Source organism: Limanda limanda, chromosome 1 (assembly GCF_963576545.1).
Source record: "Limanda limanda chromosome 1, fLimLim1.1, whole genome shotgun sequence".
In the NCBI taxonomy this organism is placed as follows: Eukaryota; Metazoa; Chordata; class Actinopteri; order Pleuronectiformes; family Pleuronectidae; genus Limanda; species Limanda limanda.
Genome location: NC_083636.1, coordinates 40,671,653 through 40,694,796, shown reverse-complemented (window position 1 = coordinate 40,694,796; position 23,144 = coordinate 40,671,653). Strand labels below are relative to the sequence as shown.

The 23,144-nt window shown below is 41.5% G+C and overlaps 1 protein-coding gene across 1 annotated transcript in view; it reads left to right on the top strand.

Annotated features, from left to right (window-relative positions):
* The window catches only part of dennd5b (DENN/MADD domain containing 5B), a 58,245-nt gene extending 45,927 nt beyond the window's left edge, over positions 1-12,318 (top strand). Inside the window, exons 20-22 of the mRNA XM_061067570.1 lie at positions 8,475-8,601; positions 8,818-8,971; positions 9,903-12,318. Of these exons, the coding sequence (XP_060923553.1) occupies positions 8,475-8,601; positions 8,818-8,971; positions 9,903-10,086 (465 nt within the window). The 3' untranslated portion in view covers positions 10,087-12,318. The remainder of the gene's footprint in view (positions 1-8,474; positions 8,602-8,817; positions 8,972-9,902) is intronic.
* The last annotated feature ends 10,826 nt before the right edge of the window (positions 12,319-23,144 follow it).

Here is a 23,144-nt window from a genome sequence, read left to right as displayed (position 1 = left end):
TGTAATTCTAACAAGTACAAGTATGACTGCTCGGCCCGTTGCCTAGGGTACGTGCGTACTTACGACGTAGCTTCAACGCAGAAGCATGAATCAGCCTTTATGCTACTTATGTTTGCTCATTTACCTGCTAGTGGTGCTTAGAAAATAAAATATTTTCTAAGGTTTTGGTCTAAGAGTAATTCAGACTTCGGGTGTTGCGACTAATGGAGTAGGACGTGTTTCTCTGAGCTCCTGCAACAACTTTTAAAAAATCTATTTTATGTACATCTTTTGCCTCGATCTTCGGTGTGTGTTTTCCCCACCTTCACAATCTGAATTTAACGCCGTCTTTTTGCCGACCAAAATGCCTCCAAAAGCCAAGCCACCTGTACAACCGCCGCGGCCTGCTTCGCACACCGCATCCCCGCCTTGTAGTGATCCACCCTCCTGCCTGGTCGAAGCCGCCGGTGGCGCTCCTCCACATGACTTTAAGGCCGAGCTGCTCTCGTCATTCCGGGTTGAGATGGCAGCTATTTTCAGAGCTGAGCTTCAGGCTGCCTTGACCGAGAACTTGTCAAGCATCAAGACTGAGCTACAGGCAGTGAAATCGGAGTTATCTAGTAGCATTACAAACATCCAGTCTGATGTGCGTACTCTGAAGAACACCGTAGGTGAAATGGAAGCATCGCTTTCCTCCTGCACCAATGACATTACTACCTTACAGGCTAAAGTGGAGCATCTGTCAACTGAACTGATAAGACTGGACAATAAATGCGATGATTTGGAGGCGAGATCGCGGCGCAATAACATACGGTTAGTGGGAATTCCTGAAGATTTTTCCACCTTTTCTGCTGCTACGGATATTTCCTCTCTGCTCAAGGAGGCTTTTAAGCTGGAGAAGGAGCCTCTCGTGGACCGCGCACATCGTACTCTCCAGCCGAAGCCCCGAGAGCTCCCTCGCCCCATAATCGCTGGTCTACACTATCATACAGACTGTGTGGACATATTGCGCCGAGCCAGGGCCCAGCAACGGATCAAGATTGGAGAGTTGAGTTTCTCCGTCTTTCCCGACCATACCCCGAAGACGGCTCGTGCGCGCCTCCGGATCACTCACAACAGTGCCGAGAGGAGGTTTGATTCAGCAGAGCGGGCGGGCGGCTGTGGCTGAGGGGTAGAGTGGTCGTCCTCCAACATGAAGGTCGGGGGTTCGACCCCCAGTCTGAACCATCTGCATGCCGAAGTGTCCTTGGGCAAGATACTGAACCCTAAATAGCCCCCCATAGAATAACAAAGTGCTGCAAGTAGATGCACTGTATGAATGTGTGTGTGAATGGGTGAATGTGAAACTGTACTGTAAAGCGCTTTGAGTGGTCTTCATCAGACTAGAAAAGCGCTATATAAATACAAATCCATTTACCATTTACCAGAGGTGGCCAGCGCATTCATCAGGTGGCTTAACATTTAAGAGAACCAAGAAGTGATACACACTGTTGAGGAAGCAGTGACAGTTAATATTGACATTTACTACTTTTTTCAGTTAATCTGTTTCCTCTTATTTTCATAAACACACACGTATGTGGTTTTCAGTTTATCTTGGTCTTGATTGGTTGTACCTTTCTGTCAAATGTTGCTAGGCTTGCAGGAGCTCAACCCGTAGCTTGTTAGTTATGCAAAAAGCCGTAAGTGTTTGTTTTAGGGATCTGACTCCTTGTGGAGTTAGCACTGGGTTCTCCATGTGTGGGGATGGGGTCGTTGTAAGTGCAATTGGGGGGTGGGGGGGTGGTTCAGTGTGTTGTTGTTGTTGTTGTTCTTTTTTTTTTCTTTTCTTCTTCCTTCCTTGGGGATCCGCATTCAGTCGATTCAATCTATTTCTATCTCTAGGGATTTGACATATGGTCACCAATACTAATACTTCTGTTGTCCCACTTACTGGGTCCTCTGTGAGATTCTTGAGCTGGAATATTAAAGGCATGGGGAGTCCAATTAAGAGATCAAGGATATTTGCTCATTTGAAACGTCTTACAGCGGACTTATTGTTTCTGCAGGAAACCCACATGCGCACTAAAGATCAGGTCAGACTTAAATGTCCCTGGGTTTCTGAGGTGTTTCACTCTAATTTCAACTCTAGGGCCAGGGGGGTTGCTATTTTAATTAGTAAGTCAATTCAGTTTTCAGCTTCTAAGGTGATATCAGACAAAAACGGCAGATACTTAATTGTTTCAGGTACGCTATTCCATATTCCCATTTTATTAGTTAACATATATGCCCCCAATTTCGATGATCCACACTTTATGAATAAGCTATTTGAACGTCTTCCCTCATTGAACAACAGCCTCCTTATAATTGGCGGGGACATGAACTGTGTAATTGATCCCAAACTAGACCGCTCCAACCCACGAACTCTGACCCCTTCTTCAATGTCGAGGTCACTTTCAGATTTTGTGTCCAAGAACGGTTGCACTGATCCTTGGAGATTTTATAACACTCGTACCAAGGAATATTCCTTCTTTTCTCAGATGCAACAATCTTTCTCTCGGATTGATTATTATTTTATTGATGCTAAACTTATTCCCAAAGTACTGTCTGTTAATTATCATCCTATTGTCATTTCTGACCACGCCCCTCTTTCTTTAGATATTCAGTTCTCTTCACAACCCCGGTACTCAACACCTTGGAGGTTCAATACATTACTTCTCTCAGATGATAGGTTCACCAAATTTATTACAACTAAAATTGATGATTATATCTCTCTTAATCAAAATGATATGGAACCAGTTTCATGCTCACTGCTGTGGGAATCATTAAAAGCATACTTGCGGGGACAAATTATTTCCTACTCTGCAGTGTTAATTTCGTTGACGATAACGATAACGAAAAATATTCGTTAACGCCCCTTTTCCCATGACTAAGACGAGACGAAGACGTAACGAAATGGATCTTTGAAAATAAAAACTATGACGAAATCTATTTTAATTTTCGTTAACGAGACGAGACGAAACGAAAATTGACTAAGGTTGACTAAGTCACAACAATTTTTAAAAAACATAATCGTATCAGGCCGTCATGAAGTACCCGGAGCGGCGAGTGTGTGTGTCTCTGTGTGTGTGTGTGCGTGTGTGTGTGTGTGCTCCCAGAGAGCGCTCCGGTCCCGAGGCTCCGCCCCCTGCCGCAGCGCACTCACTCAGAGAGACACAGTGAGATCAGAGCTCGTTCATGTGAAGCAGGCCGGTGACTGACTGACCGGCTGCTTCTTAACTATGGAAACAGTGAAAACACAGAGTTTCTCTGGTCTCAGCTGCGCTGAGATCAGCGCCGCAGCTTCTGGATCGGAGCAGAGGCTGCAGCTGGTTTCTACAGAGCTTCAGTTTCCTCCTCCGGTCTGATCTGCTTTCACATTTTGTTTTCACATTTCGCCAACTAAAATATATAGGCTGCAGCTATATGTTTTTATTTATTTCAAAATAGGGTACTTCTTATTTCATACATTTCCCACAAATATGGGGATGACTCAAATAACCCTACATAGTTCTGCGTTTAATTTATTTCGAAGTAGACCTACACTTGCCTGTGTATTTTCTTCTCCTCTTCATAAGCATTTGGTGTTTCCCTTTGTTGTAACAGGTAAAAATAAATAAAATGTCAACAGTTTTCTTTATTGTTGTTCTATAATTTCATAAATGCAATAATCTACAGATTAGTATTGTATAACTTTATATAAAACTTTATCAGCTTTGTTATCAAATATGTTTTGCGGCTCCAGACAAATTTTATTTGGGGGTAGAGGGGGCAAAATGGCTCTTTTGATAGTAAAGGTTGCCGACCCCTGCTATAGACCTATAGGAGGGATATCTAATGGACAACCTAAGTACTGAAAGCTAGACTAGTATGCAGTTGTAGACACAACACAGGGGGTCCCTGGACCTGAGAAGGGAAGATAAGGAGTTTAATGGGGCTATTAAATGTGACTAAAACTGGACTAAAATGTAATTTGTTTTCGTCGACTAAAACTAGACTAAAATGTAATTTGTTTTCGTCGACTAAAACTAGACTAAAACTAAGAAGGATAAAAATGACTAAATGTGACTAAAACTAATATGCATTTTCGTCAAAAGACTAAAACTAAAACTAACTCTATCAATATCACCAAATTGGACCAACAACTCGCTACTTGCCCCTCTCCCAGTTTAATTAAACAGCGTGTTGATTTACAGACTGAATTTGATCTCATCACCACTAGTGATGCAGAGCGTCTTGTTTTACGCTCACGCTCCACATATTATGAACATGGTGACAAGGCAAGTCGGCTCCTGGCTCATCAACTACGTCGCCAGGCAGCCTCACGTATGATCCCTTAAATAAAAGATGCATCTGGCTCATTGCATAAGGATCCCGCCACCATTAATTCTGTCTTTCACTCATTCTATACCTCTTTATATAAGTCTGAATCTCCACCTGACACCACTGAATTGAATTTATTCCTAGATAGCCTCAACTTTCCTGTGATAAGCTCAGATGCTGCTAAAAAACTTGACTCACCATTAACAGTAGGGGAAATCAATCTCGCTGTGAGAAATATGCAGAATAACAAAGCTCCTGGCCCTGATGGATTTCCAGTGGAATTTTTTAAGAGATTTCAGGATAAATTGTCCCCTTTACTACATGCTGTTTATAAAGAATCACTGGAACATGGCACTCTCCCTCCCACTTTAAGGCAAGCCTCCATAAGTCTTCTCTTAAAAAAAGATAAGGATCCGAATCTCTGCGGCTCATACAGACCTCTTTCATTCATAAATGTAGATGCTAAGATCCCTGCTAAAGCTTTGGTCTATCGCCTGGAGAATATTGTACCAACTATTGTCTCACATGAGCAATCTGGATTTGTTAAGGGGCGGCAGTTATTCTTTAACGTCCGAACACTCATATTATTTACTCTAAAACTGCCACAAAACACCTGAGGTAGTGATCTCGGTCAATGCTGAAAAAGCATTCGATAGGGTTGAATGGGACTATTTATTTACTGTACTAAAGAAGTTTGGACTGGGTAATGGGTTCATTTCGTGGATACGTCTCCTTTACACATCTCCACAAGCAAACATTTCCACTAATGGCATTCAGTCCAATTTTTTTACTCTAACCCGTGGCACCAGACAGGGATGTCCCCTATCTCCTCTATTGTTCGCGCTAGCTATAGAGCCCCTGTCAGTCTTTCTGAAGTCCTCCTCCACTTTTACTGGGATCTCACGATTGGGCACAGAATTTAAGTTGTCACTTTATGCGGATGACTTATTGTTGTATGTCTCAGATCCTGTCCTTTCCATTCCCACAATTTTATCTGCTTTCCAGAGATTTGGATCATTCTCAGGCTATAAAGTGACTACTTCTAAAAGTGAATGCTATCCTGTCAATGCTTCAGCATCACAGCTCACACAGTCAGATGTCCCTTTTAAAATGAGCCTTTCTGGGATCAGCGTAACCAGAACGTTAAACTCTTTTTTCTTCTAATTTCACACCTTTTAATAAAATTAAAATCTGACCTCCAAAGATGGAAGAGCTTACCTCTCTCGTTAATTGGAAGTAGAACATTTTGCCCAAATTTCTATTTTTGTTCCATTGTCTCCCACTTTTCCTGCCAAAGCAGTTTTTTAAAACAATTGATCAAACTATTTCTGACTTCTTATGGTGTGGAAAGGCTCCTAGGATCCGCAAATCCACACTTCAGAGATGTAAATTCAATGGTGGATTGGCACTCCCGAATTTCCAACTGTATTATTGGGCGACACATATTCAAAAAATTTCATTTTGGTTCAAGTCAGTGAATCTGCCATGCTGTCACTTGGAGGCACAGTCATGTGTTTCATCCTCCTTACCTGCTCTACTTACCTCTTCTATTCCATCCAACCTCTCTGGCTTTACAAATAATCAAGTGGTTCACTCCACACTTAAAATTTTGGTATCAGTTTAGGAAACACTTCAAATTTAAGTCAACATCTACTTTAGCTCCTTTACTGAACAATCATTTATTTCGACCTCCACTTACAGATTCAACCTTTCTTGCATGGCATAATAAAGGCCTGAAATGTTTTGAAGATCTGTACAAGGGTGGTATTTTTCGCACCTGTACAGATCTCTCAGGAGAATTTCATCTCCCACCTTCTCATCTCTTTCGATACTTTCAAATTAGACACTGCGCTAAAGCTTTGTTTCCAGTTTTTCCCTCCTCGCCGCCGACCCTACAGTGGGAGGGGCTTTTAAACCACGATCCACTTAAAAAATCACTCATCTCTAAAGTTTATAATGAACTTCTGTCTTTTGATTGCTCTCCAGCTACAAAAGTTAGGGCTGCCTGGGAAGATGAACTGGATCTTAACTTGGAGGAATACTGGTGGGACACTGCTCTTAAGAAAATTTACACTAGTTCATCCTGCGCTCGTCTCACACTTATACAGTTTAAAGTACTGTTTAGAGTCCACTTTTCTAAAGCTCAAATCTATCCCAGTATCACTGACAAATGCGACAAATGTCATGCCTCATCCTGCAATTTAACCCATATGTTCTACTCATGTCCGCTACTCTCTCGCTTTTTGTTGAATTATTTTGACACCATGTCAAAAATACTTTCAGTGAATATAAAAGTCTCCCCCCATGTTGCCATATTCGGGCTCCTAGAGGACCATAACCGGTTTACCTCTACTTAATTAGACATTTTAGCTTTTACTTCCTTACTGGCAAGACGCCACCTTCTTCTCCACTGGAAGTCGACTAAAGCTCACTCTAGTACTCAGTCACTGCGGTTACATGTGTCCGATTGAAACTCGATTTCTGGCGTTGTCCGGTTTCAATCGAAGATCCATGTAATGTAACTCCACAAATCTAGATTTCTTGTGTCCGACTGAAGTCGGATAACCACCCCCAGATAAGTAGATCGGATTTGGCTGTATATCGGACAACGCGCACATGTAACTCTGGAAGCTAGACAACAACTGGAGATGACGTCTTTGCGCATGCTTGAGATCCTGCCCCCCCCCCCCCCTCCCTGGCCGTGACCCGGACCATTCTAATCAAATGCGCCGTTCGCATTCGCAGTACTCCTAGAGTAAACATGCACAACATCATGTAGAGGGACGTAGCTTCACCTTGCTCTCCGTTCGTCATCTTTCTCGCATGCTGAGTTGAAGGCTGTTGTTGTTTTTTGTTGGTAGTCCCCACTAGCTGTAATGAAAACAGCGCCACCTATCGTAGCGGGGTATGAAATGCTTTCGGACAAGAGTCGGATTTCTCAGTGCCATGTACCCTGAGATAGAGCAGTTAACCCCCCATGGATAGAGAAACCGGGCTTCAGCCGAAATCGGGTTTATGCCATCATGTAAACGTAGTGAGTGGCTCAACGACACCATGTCTTTCCTAAAGCTGGAAAAGATTAGATATTCAGTGAAAGGTAGCTCTAACAAATTTTATAATAAGTGGCTTCCCTTTCTTACATTCTTCCACTCTCTCCAGTCCCTGCCCCCTGATTGACGGACCCCCCCCCCCCCTCTCTCTCTTTTCTCTCTTTCTTCTTCCTTTTTATTTATTCATTTACTTATTCTTTTTTTTATTTTATTTTTATATATACTGTGCAGCTTTAATACTTAAATAGACTTTTTTGTACGTCTGGTCATGATACACAACCATCTTTTTTTTCGTGAGGATCGGTGAATGCTAAATGAGGGGCTTATCCGTAGGTGGCGCTGTTGAGCTATTTTGCCACGCCTATTTCCAAATACTCGAGAATACGTAAATTTTCACACATTTCTAATTTACTGCAAAGTTTAAAACATTTTTGAGCATGGGAAAGCCCTCAAAAAGCCCATTCACTACGCTGAGAATAATCCTTACAATTTCAATTGGGCCTCCCACCGGAGGTGCTCGGGCCTTAATTATTACTTAATAGAATTTTCAGTTATTTATTTATCATTATTATTCTTATTTTCATTGAATTGTGTAATGTATTGTTCGCAGGACCACGTTCATGTGTTCCTTTAATTAAGAAAAACATCCAAGGAGGTAGACTGTATCTCTCAACCCATCGAGATGCACATTGTTTTTTTTTGGTGTCAATATCTCAATATATTGTTAAATGTCGTACAGAGATTATATGATAGCCAATGTAAATTTGACATTGATTCTTGTTCTACTGTGCCTTACCTCCTAATAAAAATATAAATAAATTTAAAAAAAAAAGAGTAATTCATAAACATCTTATTGGTTTATTTAGCCCAACCTAAAGACAGTATTTGATTGAAGCATTTTGACCCATACTTTGGATGAAAAGGTGTCTCAGCTTTTGCTGCTGCCATTTTAACATTTAAAAATAAAAAGGTATATATATTTATGTCTATGTTTGAGACATTGCTGTCTCTATTTTTCTATATTTTCTGTCATATGCCATATCTGCTACTCAGCTCAGCTGTGTGCTTTATGAGTTGACCTTTCATCTCCTGGTTGTCTTCTTGCAGAGGGGCAGCCTGACAGTGCTGTTATGTGGGGAGAAAAGCTTGGTGGCTTCTCTGGAACAGTTTTTTCATCACGGCTTCAAGCCTGCCCGGCTCTTCCAGAGGACTGTGTTCGTGTGGGACTTTGTTGGTGAGCATGGAGCTGCAGCACCATCTGTTGCTGTAAAAATAGACTATTTAACTTGGTCCATTATTGTGTGTAACACCCCGTTTTGGCCGGTAAACCTCTCTATTGCTTTCTGTGCAGGAAATTAAATCCAACACATGTAGCACATAATCTGTCAGATAGACTTATGTCTACTCTAACTCATCTTTGACTCTGTTGTGTCATCTACTCCATATGCAGAAAAGGCTGTTGCCTTCCTGCAGTCAGCTGACCAGATGGTTGACATGGGGTTGAACTGTCAGTCATTCTGTCACTATATCATGGCGATCAACTCTACACCCAGGAACATTGGGAAGGATGGCAAGTTCCAGTTGCTGGTGTGCCTCGGAGCCCGGTGAGTGTCAGGACAACACGCATCCTGAGTCTGTTTGAGTTGAAACTGTCCATATTCACAATGTAAATGCTTTTGCTGGGACAGAGCTTCACATTATAGCTGACACAGGTTCTGTTTGACGGGTGGGTCATGTCCGGCAACAGGGCATTTCCTAGAACTCCTAGCAACTAGATTCTCTCAATTAGAAAACATTACTTAACGAGCATCCGTTTTTCATAAACGATGACGTTGCTTTGGCAAGTTTAGCAGGAGGATCTCATTTTTGGACAAAGTTTGACTAACAAGGCCCAATGCACAGTTAAAATCACCCCTACCAAGACCTAGATGGTAGAGGTTTAGATCAGGTGAAAGTGTAATTGCCTTTTCAATAAAGTAGCGGCTGTGACTCAGGAGGTAGCGCCAGAAGGCCAATGACACATGCAAGTGTCATTGGGCAAGACACTGATCATCCAATATTCCCTGAGGGTTGTGCCATCAGTGTGTGAGTGATGTGTGATAGAAAAGCACTGCACATAGAACTACTGTTTGAATTGGTGATTGTAACTTGTAGTTTGGTAGTTGAGTGGTAGTTAAGATGAGAAAGCTCTTTCTAAATGCTGTCCATTTAACATACTATAAATGGATCATCCCAGTTGGGTGCATAGACTTTGATAACAACCGCAACATTGTATAAGGAACCTGAAACTAATTTAAACAGCACTGCTGGTCAGCTATGACATTAGTTGAGGAAAGCTGTATTTTTTTGTATTTTAAATTGTTAGTCATGCTTTGCTGATTATATTAGAGGAAAGGTTTGACACCTTTGAGCATAAATTAACCATGATGTTTAGATGGGTCTCCAGATAGCCAAATCTCACATGCCTTGCATAGTTATTGGCTGACAGAAATCATATTCTATGGCCATAGTTTATCAGCATTGTTTATTCTACAGAGACCGTCTGCTGCCACAGTGGCTGCCCCTGCTGGTGGGATGTCCTGTGATCCTGCAGATGTATGAGGACACAGCCCTCCTTAGAGACCACACTACTGTCAGTGCCCTCATCGGAATCCTGCAGACTCTTCACAGCTTCCCTATCAAACTGGAATCCTCACTGATCAAAGGCATTGACCTTTAACCCCAGAAGAGGACCATTGGGTAGCCACACATTTTTCTCCAATGCCTTCCTCACTACTACCACCAATTACAACTGCGCATCTCTAATTTAGCCAATGGGCTCTGCAATAAGGCACATGACCAGGGAAGGAGGAAATGACGAACAGGAAACATTCAATTTTCAGTTGCGTTTAGTTAACAAAGAAAAATGTTTCCATATTTCCTGTGAGAATTTAGATCTTTGGATTAAGTACAAACTTGGATGTGGTATGATAAATGATACATTACAGTGTTTGGTATTTTAAACATACAATTCCATACTGACTTTCTACCTTGCAGGTAGCTTTTGGTTTCGGGTCAGTTCAGCATGAAATGCAAAACCACCATCTCTCACACTAGTGACCGTCTTTCGTCTCAGCTCCACTTCAGCTTCAAGCTCACTGTTTCCTTCCACTTCACAAATATATAGTTAATTCAAGAATAGATATATTTTTGCAGGAAACAGCTGGTCATGTTATCAAACAAACAAGAAGAAATTGCATTTTTAAATGAATTTGACTTAAGTGTGAAGCCCACCAATTCATTTTCACTTACTTTGTACTTACTTTGTACTACAGTACAGTTTATTGCCCATTGACAAAAACATTCATACAGTGCATCTTTTTAGTATGAGGGGCGATTAGGTGCGCATTACCTTGTCCAAGCCACAGCCGCACTCATAATAACACAATTATATCAGACATAATAACATTGAGCTAGTCAAAACATACAAAAAAGCAGCTTAATGTTTTTTGTCATTTCCCTGTTACCTGGAATTTATTAGACCCACGCACAGGACTTATGTAGGTCTTGTCTCAGTCTCTGAAAGAAAGGAAGCGTTTCCCAAAACCCATTAGTTTGTTAAAGATGCATAAGCCAACAGCTAGTGTCAGTTTCTTCCCCATTGGATATTCAGACTTACATTGGTCAGGAATGTGTAAGTTTTTGAAAAGAAATAATAGCTGTTCTGTTTTAAGGGAGATGTTTAAGGATCAAGGATTCCTAAAACTGCAGGGCACTTCCCTTAAACAGGAAGAAATAAGGAATTTGCCGGGGGCTGTTTTCAGCAGCAGGGGATTTTGGCTGTGATATGGTATTTTTTTATAGAAATGAGTAGGCAATATTTTATATATAACATTAGTATTTTCGTTATACAAGAAACCAATACAAACTGTTAATTGATTGTGCCACATGTAAAAGGATTTTCAAAATATTTATTTGTATTCCCTAATTAAACAATTCAACCCCTACGCTTCCAAACACACAAGCTGTATATAAAATGAAAAACGTTTTGTTTCTCTTAGACGATTCTTTGCTCTTTCATATATTTTTGATGAATGAGGGAATTTGCCACAGCATTTTATAAATGCAAGTGTTAATATTGTCATTATTACATGTTAACATTTTGATGGATGTATATTTATTGTGACTCTGACTTCTAGATCGAAGATGATGACATAAAGTGGGGTATACAATCCCACTTCATTGTAGTATTGTTGCCTATTCCAGTATTGAGACTGAGGGACATGGTCTGCCGTGTTTTGCTACATGTCTTTATTTCATGTATTTATTATTTTTAATTTTAATCTGTGCTGGTCATTAAAGTTTGATAAAGCTTTTAGAGGGAAAAACTGTAATTTCTATCAAGCAGTAATGGTCTGCAAATGGTATGAATTTTTATATAGGGATTTTTCTAGTGTTGATGACCACGTAACAAGCTTTACTACAGGACATTTTATTGCCATTTGCCCTTTCACACACACATTCATACACGGCTGGACTTTTTCTCTGGGGGAGAATTCAGGGTTTAGTATCTTCCCCCAACCCTAGGTGCTCCAACTGTTGTGCTCTTGAAGGCTTGGCTGCAGGACCATTCACAGCTCGCAAGCACTAAAACAGATTCTCAATCTCATACTGGATTTGTTTGTGTGCAATTTGTTTTGCTGAGGACATGCACTAGGAACTATTCAGATATTCCCCAGACCACCACACAATGTGCTTATTGGGTCTATTTGTGACATAAACATATATATTGTGATGAAAAGTATTAACCCTGAGTGGATAGGCTGTAAGGAAATGCTACTGACTGCCATGATGGTGGTGGTTGTGCAACCTCCTCATAGCAAAAACATTACCAGGCAAAGGGTTCCTTGTGTGCTTTTGACTACTGTTGTGGCATTTATTATGCCAGTTTAAATAAAAGCATGGTATCATGTGTGTGTGTGTGTATATAAACTACAGTCCATGTATGTACACTGTTTTATTTAATTAGAAATATTAAATGAGGAGACCAATGAGTATAAATTATCTTTTTTACATTGAGGCATTCTACTTACTGACTGCTTTAATATCATCTATTTTTTGTCCAGTTTTCATTTGAGAAAATACACCAATATTCCCCATCCCTGTGTTTCTTGGTGTTGGGGATTAAAATATATTTAAGTAAAACATAAATCATTAATGGTAAAAAATTTTGTTTTGAGCTAAAAAAGCATGTGAAATATATTTCATAAGTGAAATCTTTATAATGACGTTAAATAATATCTTTAAACTACAATATACGTGTAATTTGATTTACATTTCATGTTAGAGATGATCTCCAGCATCGATGGCCAAAAACATTCAAAATACACAGTGCACAATACAAACAAGAGTTCTACACGTCTTCTCAGGATTTCTTTTTCCTCTGCACGTATCGCCTGGGCATTAAACAACACTGCCCCTGTCTTGCTTGAGTGACAGTCTTCGCACATCTTGCTGCCTCTTCCTGACACCGGATTTACAGGACTACCAATTTTCGCAGCTCTGCAGGAGTTGCCTTGTTCCACAGGAGTCTACTCTGACCTAGGCCCAAACCTCCTCTTGCCTGCTGAAGATGGCCCAAAATGCTTGTTTTGGTGTCCATTTCCTTTCTGTTGTCAGTGATGGTCAAACAGCCCGTATGGATGTCTCTCAGGACTCTTAGAGGGTCAACTCCAGCCTTGTCTTTGTGCATTTAAACTCCTACAGGACTTAAGATAGGTAGCTCGAGGATGGTCTGTCCATACAGCCCAATGTTGCTCAGACATAAGGACTCCTAACCACTTTCTCGCATAGGAGTTGATCATTTGCTTGTACTCAACTCTTGAGATGGGAATTTGAATACTGTAAGTGGCCACATCAGGTAACAGGCAAAGCTGTAGGCACCAGGGGCCTCTTTTGTAACCGTTGCATAGTGCGAAGACACAAAACGGGTCCTGAAAGATGCGTACGACACTTCTCACGCAGATGTTTGGATCTATAAAAACAAACTTGACGGTAGATTGTGCGCACTTGTACTTACTCTGAACCATGCGTGCAAACATTTTGGAAAAATTATGCAGACGCAAGATGTTAAACTGTTCTGATTATTATTATCATAATTAACATTAAACAAGTGTTATTTGTGCTCCATAAGAACCTTCAATTGAAAAAGACATAAAACCGCTTATAGCAAATAACGTTCAGATACCAACAGCAGAGTTGCAGAGCCAAGTCACTCACACAACAAATTTAGAAAAACTATTCACTTTCAAACTCCCATTTCCAAATATTATCCCATAGTGGAGGTTTAGATCCACTGATATGTGAGGTAATCGGTCCAATTGCTCTAAATATATAAATAGTGCGGTGACACTCGTGCATATTAATGCTGCGTGATGGATGCCCAGGCACTGACAGAGAAGTGCGTGAATTAAAGGATTTGGAGGAAACAAGTGTTCAGCGATCAGTTTTTGTCCCATGATGATGACAAAAACTGTCATCATGAACTTTAGCCTTAGCCTAAATCTTATCTTGAACGTTAAGATTAACATTAACATTTACATTAACGTTAACCTTAAAACCTTTCTTCCCCTTAAAATGTTATGATACACATCATGGGACTTTTTGCCCCCATCTCAGTGAACACGAGACATTTTGGGACACTGCCACGACTTCAGATCAAGGGTTTGTGTCTGTCTTCGTCCTGATAGATCTTAGTGTAGCATTCAACACTATTGACCATCACATTTTATTACAGTGACTAGAACAGTTAATTGGCATTAAAGGAACCGCCCTTACCCTGTTTAGATCCTATTTTTCAGATTAATTCCAATTTGTGCAAATTAATGATCAGTCATCTGTGCAGCGAAGTTAACCACAAGGTTCCTCAGGGTTCTGTGCTTGGCCCAATTTTATTCTGATTGGATATTTTTCCACTAGGTAAGATAATGAGGACACAGTCTGTAAATTTCCACTGCTATGCAGATAACACCCAGTTATACCAATCAATAAATCCAGAACAGTGTAATCAATGAACTAAACAACACTCAAGCATGTCTTCAGGACATAAAAACCTGGATTTTCGGCAATTTTCTCTTATTAAACTCAGATAAAACCGATGTTCTAATACTCTGGCCTTTACACAATAGAGAAACATTATCTAATTATATATTATAGATGGCATTGCCCTTGCTTCCAGTGAAACAGTCTGAAATCTTGGAGTCATCTTTGATCCGATTTGTCCTTTGATTCTCACAACAAATTTTTAGGACCACAGTCTTTCACTTGCGTAACATCTAAAAAATCAGACATGTCCTGTGTCAAAAAAATGTCCAAGCTTTTGTTAATGATTATTGTAATTCATTTTTATCAGACTCCAGCAGTAAGTCGTTAAAGACTCTGCAGTTTGTCCAAAATGCTGCAGCACGTGTCCTGGCAAAAACCAAGAAAAGAGACCACACTGGCTTCCTGTTAAATTTATAATTGAATTCCAAATTTTCCTCCTCACCTTCAAGGCCTTTAATAATATGGCACCATTATACCTCAAATAGTTCATAGTACCATATCACCCAACCAAAGCATTGCGCTCCCAGAATTCAGGCTTACTTGTCGTCCCTAAAGTCTCTAAAAGTAGAGTAGGAGCCGGAGCTTTCAGCTATCAAGCTCCTCTCCTGTGGAATCATTCCCCAGTTTCATTTTGGGAGGCAGACACCATCTGTACGTTTGTTTAAGAGTAGGCTTAAAACCTTCCTTTACTATAAAGCTTATAGTTAGAGCCGGTCCAGGCTCGTCTTGGACCTGCTCTTAGTTATGCTAATATAGGTCTAGAATGTCGGGGACACATGACACATGGCACACAGCATCCCTTTCCTCTTCTCCTTCTTCATCCCATTTAAAACATTGTTTCATCAATACATGTTGCTGACATGACTTCTTCCCCGGAGTCCTTGTGCTTTATCGTTTACAGATCCAGGACTGAAGCTGCAGCCACTTTGTGGATTATGATGGTGGATCGCGAATCCTGTATCTTGTTGGCAGCTGATCCTGGATAATGGTGGTGGACCATGATCGAGGTGGAAACCAATGGTGGATTGTGGAATTTGCAGTGGATCATGACGATGGATTGTGAATTATAGTGGCATCTTATTATGGTGGTGGATCCCTGATCGTGGTGACGGCTGATTATTTTCAGCAAGACTTCTTGATATACAATATGCCTACTCAGATACTCTACCATTACCAAAAATAACTCGAATTTATTTTCCATTATGTTACAAACGGTTTATTCTAATCAATGTTGTAAATGCTATTATTTTGCTGATGTTCTCCGTTACAATAGGCATCTATTGCATTTCTGTCCATCCTGGAAAAGGGATCCCTCTCATGTGGCTCTCTCTGAGTCTTCTACGTTCTTTTTCCTCTGTTAATAGCATTTTTTTGGGGTAGTTTTTCCTTTATGTTGTTGAGGGTTAAGAGCAAAGGATGTCACACCTTGTTAAATAGCCTATATTGTGTAAAATAAATTTTCTGGGCTCTTACTGTCCATAATTACTTGAAGGGGGTTAGTAAGTATCCTCAAAGTATGAAAACAGTCACTCCGCTGACTTTTTCCCTCAGTCCATTCTAAGAAATATGTTATTGAAACGTTGCGTTTATTACTTCCTCGTCCGTATGATGTCATCTTGAAATCGCACTCTTCTCTCAGCCTCATCCAGCCGGTACCAGTCCAGCATCTGGACCCACCACCCATGCTCCCCCCCACCAGCACCTCTCCCCTCCACACCGAACGCGACACCAGGCAGTCAAGCTGCTGAGCTAGCAGCTTGTTAGCTCCCACAGGCTGACCACAACAAACAACACTGAAGAAACACTGCAGTGTGGAGTGCTGCAAGGAAGAGAATATGTCCATGCACATTCCTCCTAAGAATGATACTATTCATGACCAGCGCTTATGCTTTTATTTCTACTGACGTGCCGTGTCAGTGTGCTCAGCTCATTTCATCACAGACTCTCAACCTACAGAAACTCCTCAAGAATACAGCTGTTAAACACTGCTCGGCACATGCTATACATGCAGCAGTACAGTAGTAGACGTTACTACATACTATAACTCAGGACGATACTTCTACATTGGAGTAACTAACCGTTCAGAAACAACCTGTTGTTACAGACTGTGAATATGTGGCTGGTCTTCTATACATGTATCCAAACATAACGTGTCTTTCAGCTGTGTTTACCAGAGAGAGCGTCAATGAGCCAGAATGAGACCTCGTCGCCTGTCAAAGTGCAGTCAGAGGAGGGGCTCATAAATAATTAATGACGGTCCAAAACAGCCTGTTCTGTCTGCAGCTCCAGAGAAAGGCAGAATAGAGGACATGGAAATACACATTGCAACAGTTATTTCGAACTTTAAACCGCTGATATATCATCTTAAGGTTTATTATAATTAATGTTGCAACACAAGCACTGCACTGCTTACATAATCGTGTGGCCATATTCATTTTAGCAATCAGAGAATTGACCACATGTTTGTTGAATCTGAACTTCTGTTCTTCAGAATGTTGCATTAGTCCCCCACCACCTGAGGGCATTGCAGAACAAAATAGGTCAGTTTGTTTATTGATGGGGAATTTAATTATCATAGCATTATCATAGCATTTTATCTAAAAGATACCACTGGCAACTTTATTGATCTTTGTACCGTCTTTCAGCTCAGCGGGCCTCAGAATTTCACAAGAGCAGATATTTAAATAATTGTGTCGGAGCTGGAAGGCACAAAACGCACGCTTTCCAGGAGCATGTCTTCCGTAGTGACGATGTTTTAAAAAATAAATGAAGTTTAAGGCTGCAATGATGACTGAGGCGGTTAATATCCCCTGCAGGTTCAGACTGTGGCATACGTATAACAAATGGTTTGACATCAAAGTTGATGCCAAAAAACAAATCGCAGACAAGAAAACAAAAATACATTTTATTATTCCTGTCTGTGCACAGCTTCCCTGTCAAACAAATATGCTGATTGAATAAAAAATCGAAATATCAGGACGGGAGATTAGTGTCTACTTTCTCCTTCCACGTCTCCTGCACACTACTGAGCACTGGAGCTGTGGACATTTCTTTTAGATGCATCGCTACGCGGACTCCGTTGAATAATTAAAACACCGCTGCTCCAGGATCAGGACATACGCTCATTAAAGGTTTGGTCGTCCTGTGTCTCTGTCGGAGTCTGTTTCCTCATCACCCCCCTCCCTCTGACCTGCGCTCACTTTACACTTTAACAGTAAACATCATCACTGATCACAAGTTATTAGGACACGTAGGACTGATGTTTACTATGGGTTTGTTTGATTCGCCCCAGAGTTTATGAGACACATGTTTAAACATGCAACACAACACGAGATGTAACGTGACTAGCACAGTTCCGGAGTCATGATCCGACATCATCTATAAATAACTAATTACAAATGATTATCAGTTTGTGTGTAAAGAGTAACGGAGACGAGCACACACACACTTCAGCAGACAAAGTTTATTCCTGCAGATTAAGAAGTGACGCAGTGTTTTAACTGCAGTGTTGCAGAATAAGCGACCCCCCGTTTATCAAATGAATATGAATTCATCAGGTTTTTATAAAGATCAGTTTTAAGTGTGAGTGATAAGAAAACATCAGATGAGCAGAGTCACTTGTTGACCTGCGAAAAATATAGTTAACTTGTGTCTTGCTAATGTATTAAGTTGGGACATACAGGCTAATGTACTGTACTTAAGGGGAGCAGGGCCGGCCCTGGCAATGTTGGCCCCCTAGGCGAGATTTCAAATTGGCGCCCCCCAACATACACACGCAAACTGTCATGCATCCACAATAACTTTTGGACTGTATACAGATGCACACACAGGCAGACAAAATTGTTAGCTATAAAAAACAATAAAAATATATAACAAAAAATACAAAGAGTCTGAAATCAGCTGTACTGACAGCATATCATGTCATGTCGACAAAAATAAACATTAAAGGGCCCATATTATGAAACTGCCACTTTTGTAGTGCTTCTACACGTTAATTTGGGTATCTGGCCTGTCTACCGTCCCAAAAACTCTGGAAAAACTGTATGCTAGAGTGCGTCCAATGGGGTTATTGGCTTTCTCTACGTCATTTCAGCCCATAGAACACTCCCCATAGATCTATGCACTCCCCCACCACCACTTGACCCACCAATGGATGGACTGCTGTGCCTCTGCTACCTCAGCTGGCTGTGACTTGTTGGATGTGTCTGTGTTGTGTACGGGTAGCAGCAGCGAGCTAACGCTGGCTTCTGTGTGTGTGTTTTGACCCGGTAGAAGCAGCATGTATAAATACAAAACAGCTTTTTGTTGGGAGCTAACGTTAGCTTGCTGCTAGCGTTAGCTCCGGCACCGGCACCTCCGTGCACCGCCGGTGTCGGGTCCGGGACGTCCCGGTGATGGCTCTGTGGAGGTGCCGGTGTTAGCTACGGGGACGTGCCGGTGTTAGCTACGGGGACGTCCCGGTGTTAGCTCCAGGGACATCCCGGTGTTGGGGACCGTGTCTCTGCCGCTGTGGCCACTTAGATGATTTACGTGTATCAGCTGCGAGCTAACGCTAGATATCTGCTAGTTTGTGCCCACCCGGGAAGCATCGCACTGGGAGTTGGGGGGAGAGATCCTATTTCGGGTCCGGAGTGGAGGAACAATGCTCTCGGAGTCTAGCTTGTGTGTTTATGTGTGTGGCGTCCCGGGCATGCAGCACGTTTACATAGAAAACAACGCACTCGGAGGCTAACCCGACTCGTAGCTTCTGTGTGTGTTTGTCCCGGGTGGCGAAGCGGAGGAGGAGGAGGAGAGGGGGAGAGAGCTGCGCCTTATAACTTTTGTGGCTCTTACAGATTTGCTCCATGCAGCCCGAGCACTGGTGCCGGTCACAAGCAGCTTGTTGCCGCCTCCGTCGCTCGCTTTAAAATAGACTCATACCCGGGGTTTTAAGTGCATTTCGCCGCAAAAGTTGCAGCAGTGTTAGCTTCCAAAGCTAGCCCCCACATCCCTTTGTCTGTGTGTGTGTGTGTGTGTGTGCGCGCGCGCTCAGAATATATGCCCTGTATGAATAAATATACACATACAATTATATACTGTATACACACATATCTAATGCATGTATTTAAATAAATGTACATCCTTATCAGAAGGTGTAGTAGTTTTAAAATTGTAGCTTCAATGAAGAAACACAACAAACAAATACAGAAATATATGAGTAGGACAGTGACTTAAAATTATTTTAACAACCTTAAATATGCTAAGGAGAGATTTAAGACGTGAAAGTGGATGTGTGTGTGTGATTGACAGGGGGGGTGGGGTGGTGAGAGGGGGGCGGGGCGGTGAGCGAGGGGGGGGGGGGCGGGGGGACTCAAAACAGGTCAATCTGAAGAGGGCTGTTTTAGACAGGGTAAAAATGCTGCTGTTTTAAATGATCCTTGTGGTATTTTGACCAAAATATGTTAAAGACATTTCATTAAGACACCAAGGAACCATATCAACTTGTGGTAAAATGGGCATAATATGTCTCCTTTAATGATGTCCACAATCGGGGTGATTCTTACCTCTATATTGTTCTTTCTTCTCCCCCTCTACTTGCTTACGTGCTTTCTGAATTGTGCACCTGATAATTTAATCTTTTTTTGATTCATTTTTGACTCTAACCGCAGTCTATCACCGCAGCTTGTCTGTTCACACAGGGAGCCCATCCAGGAGGATGTTTTAGATGCTGGCTGCCTGTCCACGGAGCCACGGATGGTGACATCAGCAAATGTTCCTACTATGCTGCCATAATGAGTAGGTTTTTATACTTCTCTTTGTATGCATCATTCTGCTATGAGGAACTGTTGTGAGGTTGTTGTTGTCAAGGTTTGTTTTTCTCTTTTTGTGCATCCAGCGGCGTCGAATGGAACGGCATATGCCAGTCAACTCGCCATGGCCGACATCCGACACCCAATGGGACAGGTTCTGTTTGCGACTTGGATTGCTGCTCTGGCTGGATTTGCTGCATGGTATCTGATGTGATCCCGCCTCCAGCCTGTCATTTTGCTGCTGAGAGAGGGAGAGGGAGAGAGGGAGAGGGAGGAGAAACATTGAAGGAAGGCGAATAAGGCGATGGAGACCATTTCATAGTTTATTACAAACATTCTTTAGGGGTCCAAGCTAATTCAATATTGCACTTAAAAACTGTAACTGGCTATACAGCTGACAATGATGCACCTATATACAATACACTGTTACACAAGTACAGTTCTTTTTTTTTAAAACCATTCTCACATTTCGTAATTCATACTTGGCCTCCAGAAAGTTGGTACATGTGCACAAGTGATAGGAATCCGAAGCTGTTTTTCAAGACATAGCACACCTACACTTTGACAAGTGCATGTTTTATTAAAACTATTTCAGATAATTGAATGTCTACTGATGCATGTTGAAATTATTTAATTCTTTGCTTTGGGTTTTTAAGCTATATTATGATTAAGGTGTAAACAGAGAAGTTCGAGAAGGAAATTTTGACTATGCAGTATTCTTTCATTAGCAAAGCTCAATCAGGACAACAGCTGGAGTGCAGCTGTTTGGTCACAGCCATGGAAACCTAAGTAAAGATACTGATATGTTATGCATTCTCGTTTCTCAGGTTCCTGCTGCAGAAAGATGGCAATATAGTACAGTCCCTGACAAAAGTCTTGTCACTTATCCATTTTGTAGAAACAACAGCTTATAACCTGACTTTTAATTAATCCATTGGTTTTAGAAATGGCTCATATGAAAGCTAAAACCCTCCCAAATTATGTTTAATATACTAAAATAAATTAGCTTCACTGAAGAAAGATTGATGAACACGCAAATGTCAGATTTTGGCAAGACAAAAGTTTTGTCGCCTACAGAGAGTAATGTGAAAATTGAACAAATAATTTACTTCAAATACAAAAATACGTTGCATTACATCAGTGAATTAAGTAGTGGTGCTGTGAGATCCATATTTAATATCTTGTATGACTTCCATGAGCTTGAAGGACTGCATCCATGCGGTTCGACAATGATTAATACAATTTATTGATGAAGTCATCAGGAATAGCAAAGAAAGCAGTCTTACATGCCTCCCAGAGTTCATCAAGATTCTTTGGTTTCGTCTTCCATGCTTCCTCTTTCATTCTACCCCAGACTTGCTCAATGATGTTTATGTCTGGTGACTGGGCTGGCCAGTCCTGGAGCACCTTGATCTTCTTCACCTTGAGGAACTTTGATGTTAAGATGGAAGTATGCAATGGAGCACTATCCTGCTGCAAAATTTGACCCCTTTTATGCTTGGGAATGTAAGAGGTAGCTAATACTTCTTGATATTTTAGGCTATTGATATTGCCTTCCACCCTGCAAATCTCTCGCACACCACCATACTGGATGTAACCCCAGACCATGATTTTTCCGCCACCAAACTTAACGGTTTTCTGGGTGAATCTCGGATCCATGCGGGCTCCAGTAGGTCTCCTGCAATATTTGCGGCGGCTGTGATGTAATTCAACCGAAGATTTATCTGAGAAATCCACCTTCTGACACTTTTCCAGCGTCCATCCTTTTAGCAGGCTGTGGGCCTTGGCAAATGCCACACTTTTTTTTAATTGCCTTTTGTTTAGTGCTGGTTTCTGGGCACTGATTCGACCATGGAGGCCATTTCGAGACAGAATTCTACAAACTGTCCTGGTTGACACGGGGACTTGAGGTGACCAGGCATGATGGAGCTCTGCTGCAGTGGAAAAGGGGCTGGCCTTGGATTTTCGAGCCAACAAACGGTCCTCCCGAGCAGTTGTCTTGCGGGGTCTGCCGGACCTGGGCTTGTCAAAAACATCTCCAGTCTCTTCAAATCTTTTTCTTATTCTTTGTACTTGACGCTGAGACACATTGAAGGTGTCAGCCCCCTCAGCAGTGGATCTGGTCTTCAGCCTCTTGATAATCAACGCTTTGGTCTCAGGGTGAATCTTAGGCATGTTGTCAGAGGTCAAGTTGCAGTTGATGTGAAGGTCTGGTGTCCTGGGGTTCTTTTTATACACACCCACTAATTGTTTGATCAATTATTGATCACAGGTGAGGCTGTAAACTAGGATTGGGTGCATCATATGACAAGGCGACAAGACTTTTGATATCTTGAGTCAATATTTGCGGAACATTTTCTTCGTGATATCCGTTAACATTACAGTGACTTCCAGCAACTTACTGCAACACACAATTCGGCCCACACCTGCTGCGCCCACGCTCCACTTCCTCACACACACACACACACTCAAGATCGGCAGTAGGGAGAGGGGGAGAGCTACGGCGTCCCTAAATAGACTTCGCCGCCTCCCCGCAGCCTATGAGCATCGTCTTCCCGTCAGGCAAATTAACACATCCATGGAACGGGGAAAATAACACTGCTAAAAGTAAAAAAGATATGTATAAGTTATTAAGAATTGACCCTGTTACATATATATATATAATTTTGTAGGCTCTCATATCAGATTTTTCTTTTGCTTCCAATTAATCAGTTAAACTCAACTACTGATGCACAATTTCATGGCACTATAAATGATTGAGGGTTTCCAATAAATTATAGGCTAATAAACAATTTAACGAAAGCCCAAACTGTTACATTTCCATTTGAACATTCTTATAGACACATATACTACTTTAAACTAAACCATCTCAACTGGCATAGTTGACGATTTTAATTATGACAAT